General features: G+C 36.6%; 1 protein-coding gene across 1 annotated transcript in view; it reads left to right on the top strand.

The window, feature by feature from the left end:
• Nucleotides 1–14,400, top strand: part of CFAP70 (cilia and flagella associated protein 70) — an 87,164-nt gene that overhangs the window by 10,563 nt on the left and 62,201 nt on the right. The window contains exon 5 of the mRNA XM_029919805.1: nt 7,310–7,444. Coding sequence (XP_029775665.1) covers nt 7,310–7,444 — 135 coding nt within the window. The remainder of the gene's footprint in view (nt 1–7,309; nt 7,445–14,400) is intronic.

Here is a 14,400-nt window from a genome sequence, read left to right as displayed (position 1 = left end):
TATTTAGTTTTGAGAAAGAGAGAGACAGAGCCTGAGGTAGGGAAGGGCAGAGAGAGAGGGAGAAACAGAATCTGAACAGGCTCTGGCTCTGAGCTGTTGGCACGGAGGCCGACATGGGGCACTAACTCACAGACTATAAGACCATGACCTGAGCCAAAGTCAGATGCTAAACTGACTAAGCTACCCAGGTGCCCCAAATCTACTTATTATTATAATATGTGAAGTCAGAGAGATTACTTTTAATCTTGTGGGAATTAAATGTGGTTTTTTTCACTAAATGGATTTTCCCCTATGAACATTTTCTGTGACAAACCGTATAGCCATTAAACATTATGTTAAGTCAGGATGGGGAGCAAGATGGCAGAGAAGTAGGGAGCTCTCTAATTTTCACCTGCCTGCATCTATCTAAGAAGGACTGAAGCCTCAATACTCTGATCTACAAGAGTGGGAGGAAAAGACACAGAGTCCACAAAGAAGACAGACTCGTGCGTGAGGGAGTGGAACTGGGGAAGATAAAAACAGGCCAGGACCCTGAGGCTTGGAGGGAAGGGAGCCCCACTCCATGCAGAGCATCTGGGAGCGCAGAGAGCCATGGAGAGATGAGGGGAAGAGAAAGAGAGGCTGAAAATGCTCACAGAGCTGTCTCTAGAGAAGAGAAAAACCTCGGCCCCGGTAGGAGTGGGATCCTATCATTCCATCTATAACTCCAAGGCCTGGGGAAAGACGTCTGTCCCTTTAGCTGGCACGTTTTCCTTGGGCTCGGCGCCCTGATCCCTGGCAGCACCACTGGCACATGGGAGTACATCACATCTTGGGCAGTATCACTAAAGTGCCTGGACTAGGATTTGGAAACAAGGCAGGGCTTGGAAAATACAACTTGGCCTTCTCGCAGCACAGGGAAATAAGACCCAAAAAAGTGGGTTGCACTGCTTGCTTCCAGAAGGGATTGAGAAGGGATTGGGGTGCCACCATTCTTCTCCCCACAACCACCAAGGCGGGGTCTCAGAGAGCTGGGGAGTCCTACCTACACCAAACCACCCCCATCTGCGCTGGAGAGCTTCCTTTTTTTTTTTCTTTTTCTCCTCTCCTCCCCCTCTGCATTTTCCCTTACCTCATTCTTATCTCTCCCCTCAGTTGGTTTTATGCTTTTAGACTATTCTTTGTCTTTTGTTGCTTTTGTCCTCCCCTTTTTCTTTGTCTTTCTTTTTTTTTCTTCTTTTCTATTCTTCCTTTTTTTTTCTTTCCCCTTTTGGTTTGCTTGTTTGTTTGATTTGTTTGTGTGTTTGCATGCTTTTGTTCCTTGTGTGTTTGTCTGTCTCTTTTTCTTTTCAGGGCTACCTCAAGAAACAAGCCAAAGTACACATGGTGGAGAGTCCCAAATACCACTAAGTAGGGAAATAAAATAACCAAAGGTACACCAAGAGAAACCAAGAGACACCATTGAAAGAACACTTCCTGAACAGACAGGCCCTGGACAGTCAATGAGCCTCCTTTAATAGAGCAATATTAACAGTTGCACAGTTCGTAATGAGCTTTTAAAACTGACAAGAGACAGAAAACTAGCCAAAATGATGAAATGGAAGAACTCTTCCCTAAAGAAACTCCAGGAAGAAGTCACAGCCACAGAACTGCTCAAAACAGGTATAAGCAACATAACTGAACAAAAATTTAGAACAATTGTCATAAAATTAATCGCTGGGCTTGAAAAAAGCATGGAAGTCATCAGAGAAGCTATTGATACAAAGACTAAGGACTTTCAAAATAGCTGAAAAGAGTTAAAAAATACTATAAATGAGGTGCAAAATAAAATGGAGGTGGCCACTGTACAGATTGAAGAGGCAGAGGGGACAATAGGTGAATTAGAGGACCCAATTATAGAAAAAGAGGAAGCTGAGAAAAAGAAAAATTGATCCAGGAGCATGAAAGGAGAATTCAAGATCTGAGTGATACACTCAAATGGAACAATATCTGTATCATAGGAATTCCTGAAGAAGAAGAAAGAGAAAAAGTTCCTGCATGGGTACTTGATCAAATTATAGTTGAGACTTCTCCAATCTGGGGAAGGAAATAGACATTGAAATCCGAGAAGCATAGAGAATTCCCCTCAGATGTAACATTATTGACCTTTGGCACAACATATCATAGTGAAACTGCAAAATATAAGGATAAAGAGAGAATTCTGAAGCAGCTAGGGATAAAAGGGCCCTAACATACAAAGGGAAACCTGTCAGAGTGGTTACAAACCTATCTACTGAAACTTGGCAGGCCAGAAAGGAATGGCAGGAAATCTTCAATGTGATGAACAGAAAAAATATGCAGCCAAGAATCCTTTACCTAGTGAGCCTGTCATTCAGAATAGTAGGAGAGATAAAGGTTTCCCCAAATAAACAAAAATTGAGAGAATTCATGACCACCAAACCAGCCCTACAAGGGGGACTCTATTGGCAAGTGTTGCAAGGAATACAAGGTACCATGGGCACCACTACAAGCATGAACCCTACAGAGAACACAATGAATTTAAACCCATATCTTTCAATAATAACATTGAATATAATTGAACTGAGTGCTCCAATCAAATGACATAGGGTAGCACAATGGATAAAAACCAAAATCCATCTATTTGTTGTCTACAAGAGACTCATTTTAGACCTGAAGACACCTTCAGATTGAAAGTAAGGGGATGGAGAAATATCTAGCATGTAACTGAAAGTCAAAAGAAAGCTCGAGTAGCCATACTTATATCAGACAAACTGGTCTTTAAAGTAAAGGCAATAACAAAAGCTGAAGAAGGACATTATATAATAATTATAGGGTCTCTCCATCAGGAAGAGCTAACAATTATAACCATCTATGTGCTGAAATTCGAGAGCACCCACATACATAAAACCGTTAATCACAAACAGAAATAATCTTATTGATAAGAATGTGCTAATTGAAGGGGATTTTAATACTCCACTTATAGCAATGGATAGATCAACTAGATAGAAAATCTCTAAAGAAACAATGGACCTGAACGACACACTGGAACAGATGGATTTGACAGGTATATTTAGAACTCTACATCCTGAGATTAGGGAATTCACTTTCTTCTTGAGTGCACATGGCACATTCTCCAAGATAGATCACATACTGGGTCATAAAGCAGCCCTTCATAAATATAAATGAATTAGGATCATACCATGCACACTTTCAGATCACAATGCTATGAAACTTGAAATCAATCACAGGAAAAAGTCTGGAAAACCTCCAAAAACATGGAAGTTAAAAACCACCCTACTAAAGAATGATTGGGCCAATCAGGCTATTAGAGAAGAAGTTAAAAAATTTATGGAAACAAATGAAAACTAAAATACAACAATACAAACTCTCTGGGACACAGCAAAGGTAGTCCTAAGAGAAAGTATATTGCAATCCAGGCCTGTTTCAAGCAACTAGGAAAATCACAAATTCAGAATCTAACAGAGCACCAAAATCTAATGGATTCAAAATCTAACAGAGTTCCTAAAGGAATTAGAAGGGGAGCAGCAAGAGCACCCCAAACCCAGCAGAAGAAGAGAAATAATAAAAATCAGGGCAGAAATAAACTATATGGAATCCAACAAAAACAGCTGAACAGATCAATGAATCCAAAAGTTTTTTTTTTTAAATAAACAAAATTGATAAGCCTCTAGCCAGGCTCCTCAGAAAGAAAAGAGAGAACACCCAAATAGACAAAATCATGAATGAAAATGGATGTATTACAACTCCCTCAGAAACACAAACAATCTTCAGGGAATGCTATGAAAAATTATATGCCAACAAACTAGACAACCTAGAAGAAATGAACAAATTCCTAAACACACATGCACTACCAAAATTTAAACGGAAGAGATAGAAAATCTGAACAGACCCATAACCAGTGAAGAAATTGAATCAGTTATCAAAACTCTCCAAGCGAATAAGAACCCAGGGCCAGATGACATCGCTGGGGAATTCTACCAGACATTTAAATCAGAGATAATACCCATTCTTCTCAAGCTATTCCAAAAATAGAAATAGAAGGAAAACTTTCGGACTCATTCTATTAAGCCAGCATCACTTGATTCCCAAACCAGACAGAGACCCAACAAAAAAAGAGAACTACAGGCCAATATCCTTAATGAATACAGATGCAAAAATACTCAACAAGATACTAACAAATCAAATTCAACAGCATATAAAAAGAATTATCCACCATGATCAAGTGGGATTCATTCCTGGGTTACAGGGCTGGTCCAATATTCGCAAATCCATCAAGGTGATACATCACGTTAACAAAAGAAAAGATAAAAGTCAAAAGATCCTGTCGATAGATGCAGAAAAAGCATGTGACAAAATACAGTATCCTTTCTTAATAAAAACCCTCGAGAAAGTCGGGATAGAAGCAACTTATTTAAACATCATAAAGGCCATTTATGAACAGCCCACAGCTAATGTCATCATCAATGGGGAAAAACTGAGAGCTTTCTCCTGAGATCAGGAACATGACAGGGGTGTCCCCTCTTACCACTGTTGTTTAACATAGTGCTGGAAGTCCTAGCATCAGCATTAAGACAACAAAAGGAAGTAAAAGGCATCAGAATTGGCAAAGATGAAGTCAAACTTTCGCTTTTCACAGATGACATGATAGTCTCCATGGAAAACCCAATCGACTCCACCAGAAGCCTACTAGAACGATCCATGAATTCAGCAAAGTCACAGGTACAAAATCAATGTACAGAAATCAGTTACATTTTTATACACCAATAATGAAGCAAGAGAAAGAGAAATCAAGAAACTTATCCCATTCACAATTGCACGAAAAAACATAAAATACCTAGGAATAGACCTAACCAAAGATGTAAAGACCTGTACGATGAAAACTATAGAAAGCTTATGAAAGAAATTGAGGAAGACACAAAGAAATGGAAAAACATTCCATGCTCAGGGATCGGAAGAATAAACATTGTTAAAATGTCATTATTACCCAAAGCAATCTACATATTCAGTGCAATCCCAACGAAAATTGCAGTTTTTTCTTTGCAGAGCTAGAAAAAACTATCCCAAAATTCATATGGAACCACAAAAAAACCCCTGATAGCCAAAGTAATATTGAAGAAGAAAACCAAAACAGGAGACATCACAATCCCAGACTTTAGCCTCTACTACAAAGCTGTAATCATCAAGACAGTATGGTATTAGTACAAAAACAGACACATAGACCAATGGAAGAGAATAGAGAGCCCAGAACAGAACCCACAAATGTATGGCCAATTAATCTTTGACAAAACAGGAAAGACTATACAATGGAAAAATCCTCTTTAACAAGTGGTGCTGGGAGAACTTGACAGCAACATGCAGAAGAATGATATTAGACCATTTTCTTACACCTTACAGAAAAATAAACTCAAAGTGGATGAAGGACCTGAATGTAAGACAGGAAACCATCAAAACCCTAGAGGAGAAAGCAGGAAAAAGCCTCCATGACCTCAACCGCAGCAATTTCCTACTCGACTCATCCTTAAAGGCAAGGGAATCAAGAACAAAAATGAACTATTGGCTGGGTGTTGTATGGAAACTAATTTGACAATAAACTACTTAAAAAAAAAAACCAAAAATGAACTATTGGGACCTCATCAAAATAAAAAGCTTCTGCACTGCAAAGGAAATAATCAAGAAAACTAATAGGCAACTGACAGAATGGGAAAAGATAGTTGCAAATGACTTATCAGATAAAGGGCTAGTATCCAAAATCTACAAGGAACTTACCAAACTTGACACCTGAAAAATGCATAATACAGTGAAGACAAGGGCAGAAGACATGAATAGACACTTCTCCGAAGAGGACATCCAGATGGCCAACAGGCACGTGAAACAATACTCAACATCACTCATCATCAGGGAAATACAAATAAAAACTACACTGAGATACCACCTCACACCGGTCAGAGTGGCTAAAATGAACAAACCAAGAGACTATAGATGCTGGCGAGGATGTGGAGAAACTGGGACCCTCCTACACTGTTGGTAGCATTGTAAATTGGTACAGCTGCTCTGGAAAACAGTGAGGAGGATCCTGAAAAAAATAACAATAGAACTGACCCAGCAATAGCGGTGCTGGTTGATTTACCCAAGGGATACAGAAGTGCTGATGCATAGGGGCACATATATCCCAATTCTCATAGTGGCACTTTCACAATAGCCAAATCATGGAAAGAGCCTAAATGTCCATCAACCGATGAATGGATCAAGAAGATGTGGTTTATATCTACAATGTAATACTAAATGGCAATGAGAAAGAATGAAATATGGCCATTTGTAGGAAAGTGGATGGACCTCGAGGGTGTCATGCTAAGTGAAATAAGTCAGGCAGAGAAGGACAGATACCATATGTTTTCACTCATAAGTCTAACAAGAGAAACTTAATGGAGGACCATGAGGAGGGGAAGGGGGGAAAAAGAGTTAGGGAGAGGGAGGGAGGAAAATCATGAGTGACTCTTGAATACTGAAACAGAGGAATGAAAGGGGAGAGGGAAAGGGGAAGGGGGTGATCAACATGGAGGAGGGCATTTGTGGGGAAGAGCACTGTGTGTTATCTGGAAACCAAGTTGACAATAAACTAGAAATAAAAAATTATGTTGTCATATTTATTAATATGTTATTTATCTTTGTAATGGTGGTTTAGATAAAATTAGAGATGGCAAATGCATAATGGCTGACTATTATTCATCCTCCTTCATCCATGGTAGATATTGCTGATTAATCAAAACATTGTTTCTTTCGGAGCCCAGATAAGGATATATAATCTTTCTCAACACAGTACTCTGAAACAAATCCACCAACTGACTAGAATTTAGGCACAATTAAAGTTTTTTTTAATCACTGCCCAGATGATTTGTAAGATATCTTTCATATATAAAAATCTGTGAAAAAGCTAAAAGCCACATCTTCTGATTTCTTTTACATTTTTGTTGTTATTATTTTACAAAGCTTCATTTTTCCTAAGAAGCAATATGGTTAAATTGACTTTTTTAGTTAATCAATTAATTTGAGTCTGTGTTTATCCAACTACTGCCTTTACTATTCTCTAACACTGTTTATGTGCATTATATCAGCGATTGTGGTATTATTAAACCCATTTTGAAGATAAAGAAATGTAGATCTAAAATATCTATGTAACTGGTCCAAAGTCAAATAGTTAAGTAGCATAGCTAGTTCCTAAGGCCAGGTATTTGAAAAACTAAGTCAGAACTCTATACCTTATGCTTCATTGCCCTATAGCACTAACAGCTCTTTGGTTTTATTCCTTTAGACTGATGATGAAAATCAGCTTTCATTTCATGGTGTGGCTTATGTAAATATGGTCCCATTGCTGTATCCAGGTGTGAAGAGGATTCGGGGAGCTTTTCATGTTTATCCTTATGTAGATAGTACAGTCTATGAAAAGGTAAGAAAAAATTGTATAGAATTTATTATACTAATTTATTCTTTATATATGTGTTTAGTTACATCTTTAGCAAACACGTCTTTGCAATTGAAGTTTGGAACCGTTGGTATAGTGGGATGGTAAATATAGCACCTTGCATTCTGTCATTAAAACTTAAAAACTTTAGGATAATGAGGGGTACCTGGGTGGCTCAGTTGCTTGGGTATCCAATTTCAGTTCAGGTCATGGTCTCACAGTTAGTGGGTTTGAGCCCTGCCTCGGGCTAGGGCTCTCGGCTGTCAGCACAGAGCCTGCTTCAGATCCTCTCTGCCCCTCCCCAACTTGTTCTCCCCACCTTCTTTCTCACTCAAAAATAAATAAAACATTTAAAAATTTAAAAAATAAATAAAACATTTAAAAATTAAAAATTTGAAAAGCCAAAAACTAGAAACAACCTAAATCTCCATCAACCGGAAAACAGAAAAACAAATTTGTAGCATATCTATATAATGAAATACTACTCAGGGATAAAAGGGAATGAACTATTGATACATGCAACATGGATGAATTTCAAATGCATTATGTTAAATAAAAGAAGCCAGATAAAAGAAAGCACATAATGTATGATTCCATTTAAATAGAATTCTAGGAAAATAATCTGTGGTGACCTAAAGCTGACTAGTGGTTGCTTAGGAACAGGAAGAGAGAGGGGGATGGATTACAAAAGAATGTGAAGAAAGTGTTAGGGATCGTGGAAATGTTGGTTATCTTGATTGTGATGATGGTTTCACATGTGTATACAAATGTCACATCAAAATTAATAATATTGTATACTTTAAATATGTATTTTATCATATTTTGATTTTATTCAATATAGCCAGATACACAATCTTTAAGATAAGGAAAGAAGTCTCTTGTGTTAAGTATACAAAACTTAAATCCATGAGCTGATTAATGCGCTACAATATGGTTTTTTCCATTTTCAGGTGTTAAAATGTTCAAATCATCTATCTTTTTAAATATCTATCTTTATGTCTATATGTAAATATAGACTATATATGTGTGTGTATCCCCCCCCGCCCAAGTCAGTTTTACCATGTTTTTTCTTAGGAGAAAGTGAGTCTTTGAGAATACAACAAAAATAATAACTAAAATATATTGCTATTTCATCATGATTAGGACAGCTATTTTTCAATAATAGAGTCATGAAAGACCTATCATCTATTTTCAGACCAATTGAGTAGTAAACTCTTTCTATATATTATTTATTTTTGAGAGAGAGAGAGATAGAGTATGAGTGGGGCAGGGGCAGAGAGAGAGGAGACACAGAATCTGAAGCAGGCTCCGGGCTCCAAGAAATCCTTTGAGAAATCACACTTATAGGGATATATCTTAAGGAAATGACTTAACAGGAACAAAAACTCCATATTCACCCCTCCATTCTGGTCTCTAGAACCTTCTCATGTTCCGTAATACAATTTTTAGCATTAGAATAGATCTGGCAATATTGAATGGTTTGCCTTCCTTTCTGAAAGTATGTGAAGCATTAAAAAGAAAGATATGCATGGATTACGAGTACATATAAAAATCTATGTGTAGGGTTAAGTTTAGGGTTAGGGCCTGAGTTAGGCTTAGGGTTAGGGTTAGGGTTTGGGTTCGGGTTTGGGTTAGGTTTAGGATAGGGTTAGGGTTAGGGTTAAGATTAGGGTTGTTATGGTTAGGGTTATGGTTAATGTTAGGGTTGTTAAAGTTAGAGTTAGGGTTAGGGTTAGTGTTATGATTAGGATTAGGGTTAGAGTTAGGGTTAGGGTTGGGGTACCCTATCCCTAATCCCTAACACTAAGCCTACTACATGGCGATGAGAAATGATGGACCTTGAGGGTGTCATGCTAAGCGAAATAAGGCAGAGAAAAATAGGTACCATATGTTTGCACTCATCGGCCTAACAGGAGAAGAGGAGAAACCTAATGGAGGACCAGAAGGAAGGGAAGAGGGAAAGAGAGGTGGTAAGAGAGAAGGGTGCAAAACGTGAGAGACTATTGAATGCTTAAAATGAAAGGAGGGTTGCAGGGGAAGGGGGAGGGGGAAAAGACGTGGTGGTGATGGAAGAGGGCACTTATGGGGAGGAGCACTGGGTGTTGTGTGAAAACCAATTTGACAATAAACTAATAAATTAAAAAAAAAATCTATGTGTAGTGTTTCCTTATTGTAATTACTGCAGAGACTGTTAAAATATATTTTCTAGAATACAAAGAAGGGAAACATATTGATTTGTTTGTCATCTGTCTACAAATACTATAAATCTTAACTGTCAGTGGCAGAAATATCTATTTTACTTACACTACTTGTTTTTCATTGAAAACATGGCGTGTGCACAAGTATCTGGGTTAGGTTTGACAGAGTGGAAGAACAATTGAAACTAGAAAAAGAGCTTGCAGTGATGAATGTTGCAGTGTTTACATTAAATTCCTAATGACATAAAAAACCCAACTCCATATTCAGAAAAACTTCTTGGGATCTATAATAGCAAAAATTAAAAATAAGTTTAAATGTCTAATAATAAAGAAAGGCTTAGAAAATGATTGTAAATAAAAATTATATAATATCTATTAAAGAAGATAATTGTTAATGCTTTGTAAATAGTTAAATGGAAAAAAAGAATGCCAAAATATTATATATAGCATAGATCAAAATAAATTCCAAATGAGTTTATTAAAATTGTTAAATGTGAAACTAGAAGTATCTATTAATTTAAAAATATGAATTCAGGAAAGACTTTCTAAGCTTAAAAGCAATGAAAGATATAAAATATTTAGATTAACAAAAAATGAATAGCTTCCATATATAGAAGAAACCATCATAAACAAAATTATAATGTAACTAAAAAATAGAATATTTGAATCCATATTAGAAAGATGGCTACTATTCCTAAAATATAAAGCACTGTATCAAATTGATAAGAAAAATTGTTTTAAAGGGGAAAGTACATGAAAGAGCACTTCACAAAAAAGAAATGCCAATGGCCAATAAATAGAAGAAACATTTGGCCTTATTTAGAATCAAATGACTGCAAATTAAAATAACAATAAAATATCATTTTACCTGTAAAATTAGACAGTACTTTAAAATATGATAATGCCCATTGTTGTCAAAGGTGTGAGAAAACAACCTTCATTCACTGCTAGATGTGTAAATTAGTACAGACTGCAAAAATATTTTTTGTCAGTATGTATTAAGAAGCTTAGAATACTTATATTTTTTCCTGTAGTATTCTTACTTCCAGGAAACTATTTTAAAGGAGTAAGTAGAATTGTATCCAAATTTTACCACATGAAGATATATCTGAGGGAAGTAGTATATTATAATTGAAACATTACAGGCCTTGATGTCAGTCAGCCTCTAGTTCGAATTCTGGAATTAAACAGCTGGGTAACTTCAGGCAAGTGACTAAGTTTCTCTCAACTTTAATTTGTATATTTATTTGTTATAAATGAAGACAATACCTGTTTCCTAGAATTGTTTTACATATTAAATGAAATAAAATATGTAAAGTTTTAGGGATATAGTACTAGGGGGTAATGGGGTGATTGGAGACTATTGTATATACATTAAAAATAATCCTTATGAAAAATTTTCAAACATGAAAGGATGCATGTGATAATCTATTAAATGAAAAATCAGGATATAAAACTACATTGATCACAAGTTTTAATAAATATATGATCATAATTAATATATATGCATAATACTGGAGAGGAAATCTTTCTGGCTATGTCTGAGTGAGAAGGTTGTCAAATATTCTTCCCCCACCCCCAAAACAACCATAAAGCTGGACAAATTGGTAGAAAAACCATAGGACACTCTGGAAATTGACCAAAGGCATCAATAAACTCAGAAGTACTAATGCATGAAAAACTATGGAGTCTGAGGCTTTCTTGCTTAGGGCTGCTCCTAAAACTTCCCTAAGGTCTTTCCTACTCCACTCCTTTAGCTTAATCAGTGCAGTAATTCTTCTAGGGCAAGATAGGCTGTGAGACCAGAAACTTTGCTTCCATAGAAGACTCACACAATTTGGAGCAGTGGATGAAGGGCCTATGACCAGCAATGTCGTTGGTTGAAATGTAGATTTGTGCAGAGCAACCAATATAATTGAAATGAGAGTCCCGGGAGAGAAGACAGTAAAGGGCAGAAAAGATACACAACAAAATGATGTCTAAAATGTTTCATGTTTGACGAAAACATTAATCTACATATCCAAGAAGTTCAGAGAATCCCAGGTAGGATAAGCATACAGGCATCCACAACATAGACATTAGAGTTTACTGTTGAAAGACAAAAAGAAAATCGTGAATTCAATAGGAGAAAAACAGCTCATTGCTTATAGGGAAGCACCAATGTAGTTTAACAGCTAATTTTTCTCTGAAACAATGGATCCAGGAGGCAGTAGAATAACATATTCAAAGTGCTCAATGAAAAAGCTAGCAATCAAAAAGGAAGGCAAAATAAAGACATCTCAAGATAAACAAATGTAGAAAGAATTTGTTGCTAACAAATTTGTCTTGTAAGAAACACTAATGGAGGGGGCGCCTGGGTGGCTCAGTCAGTTAAACATCTGAACTCTGGCTCATGTCATGATCTCACGGTTGGTGAGTTCAAGCCCCTTGTTGGACTCTGTGCTGACAGCTCAGAGCCTGGAGCCTGCTTTGGATTCTGCGTCTCCCCCTCTCTGCCCCTCCCCTGCCTGCACTCTGTCTCTATCAAAAATGAATAAATGTTAAAAAAATTAGAAAAGAAACACTAATGGAAGTTCTTCAGCTTAAAAGGATATGGCACTCATTGCTGACTTGAATCCACCAGAAGAAACAAAGAGCACTAGAAATGGCTAAATTTACGTTAATATAAAAGATTTCAGAAATACAAATATAGTATGTATTTTTTCATTTTTACTCTTAATTTCTTTGAAAGACATTATATAAAGCATTAATTATATTGTTGGATTTATAACATGTATGTATTTAATTTATATGATAATAGTAACATAAAGGAGGGGGGATAGAATGGAACATCAGTGCATTAAAGTTTCTACATTATATTAGAATTAAGTTAGTATCAATGTGATATACATTGTGACTAGTTAGGATGGCTAAGAAAATTGTGTGTGTATATGTACATATACATATTTAGCATAGTAGAAGGCATTTAAAGGAGGAACAGAGGAACAAAAAAGATATATAGGAAACAAACAGCAAAATTGCAGACATAAATGTAAATATTCAACAATAACTATATGTAAGTAGTGTTAGACACCCCAATGAAAGGACAGAGATTACAAGACAGCATTTTTAAAAATCAAGATTTGGGGCTCATGGGAGGTTGAGTGTCCTCACTCAGTCAGTTGAGTGTCCAACTTCGGCTCAGGTCATGATCTTGTAGTTTGTGGGTTTGAGCCCCATGTCGGGCTCTGTGCTGACAGGTTGGAGCCTGGAGCCTACTTTGGATTCTGTGTCTCCCTCTCTGCCCCTCCCCCATTCACACTCTGTGTCCCTCTGTCGCTCAAAAATGAATAAACACTAGACAATTTTTTAAAAATCAAGATTCAATAATATGCTATTTAAACAGACACACTTAGATTCAGATATACATAGATTGTAGAAAATGGTTGGAAAAGATATACTATGCAAAAAGAAAACATAACAGAGCTGAGTGGCTATATTTATATAGACAAAATAGACTTCAAGACAGGAAGTATTACTAACAACATATAGGGGCGCCTGGGTGGCTCAGTTGGTTAAGCGGCTGACTTCGGCTCAGGTCACAATCTCACAGTTTCTGGGTTCGAGCCCTGCACATCAGGCTCTGTGCTGACAGCTCAGAGCCTGGAGCCTGCTTCACATTCTGTGTGTGTGTGTGTGTGTGTGTGTCTCTCTCTCTGACCCTCCCCTGCTCATGCTCTGTTTCTCTCTGTCTCAATAGTAAATAAAAAAATTTTTTTAATGAAAAAAAATGTAGAGTGGCATATCATAATGATTAAAGGGTCAATTAATGAGAAAGACAGAATTTACAAAGTAGTGTATAAAATAAATATATAAATTATAAATGTATACACACCTAACAACAGAAACTAATAATACTTGAAGCAAAAACTAACAGAATTGGGAGATAGATAATCCAACATTTAGAAATTTCAATATCTTGATCTCAATACTTGGTAGAAAAACTATACAGAAATTATATATTAAATTGTATAAACTAAATTAACTTAGCATACAACCCACAAAATCTTTTCTTCAAATGTTTATTTATTTATTTATTTATTTATTTATTTAGAGAGAGAGAGAGATAGAGAAAGGGCTCGCACAAACTGCGTAACAGAGAGAGGAGGAACAGAGGGTCTGAAGTGGGCTCTGTGCTGACAGCAGCAAGTCCAATGCAGGGCTTGAACTCATGAACCATGAGATCAGGACCTGAGCCGAAGTCATTCAACAGACTGAGCCACCCAGGGCTCCCCTCAACAAAATCATTTTTAGGAATCTACCCAAGAAAACTGAAAACCTGCATTTACACAAAGACATATATATAGTACATATACATATACATTTATAGTACATCAGTGAAACTATCACCACAATCAAGATAAGGCAAATATCCATTACCTGCCCCCTCTCAAATTTTTTGTGTCCACTCTTATCCTCTCCTTCCTTTGACCAGTCTTCCCCTCTTTGTTTTTTGGTCTTGCTTCTTGTCTTTACACTTCAACTATATTGTTTAATTAAAAAAATGTTATGATTCTTCAGTTATTTATCTGTAGTTTGAATTTTCCCATAAAAAGTTTTTAGTTTGAACTTTAAACTTGCCCTATTTTTCCAATTATAGTTGACAGGCCAGTAGTAATTAGATAATATTTCTTATGCAGAAATAAATTCCACCTGTCACAGATCAGGAGTCCTAAATTCTCTCTTGTCTGGCAAAAGAGCAGA

The sequence above is a fragment of the Suricata suricatta genome, chromosome 2 (assembly GCF_006229205.1).
Source record: "Suricata suricatta isolate VVHF042 chromosome 2, meerkat_22Aug2017_6uvM2_HiC, whole genome shotgun sequence".
In the NCBI taxonomy this organism is placed as follows: domain Eukaryota; kingdom Metazoa; phylum Chordata; class Mammalia; order Carnivora; family Herpestidae; genus Suricata; species Suricata suricatta.
This window is presented reverse-complemented; position numbering and strand designations above follow the sequence as displayed.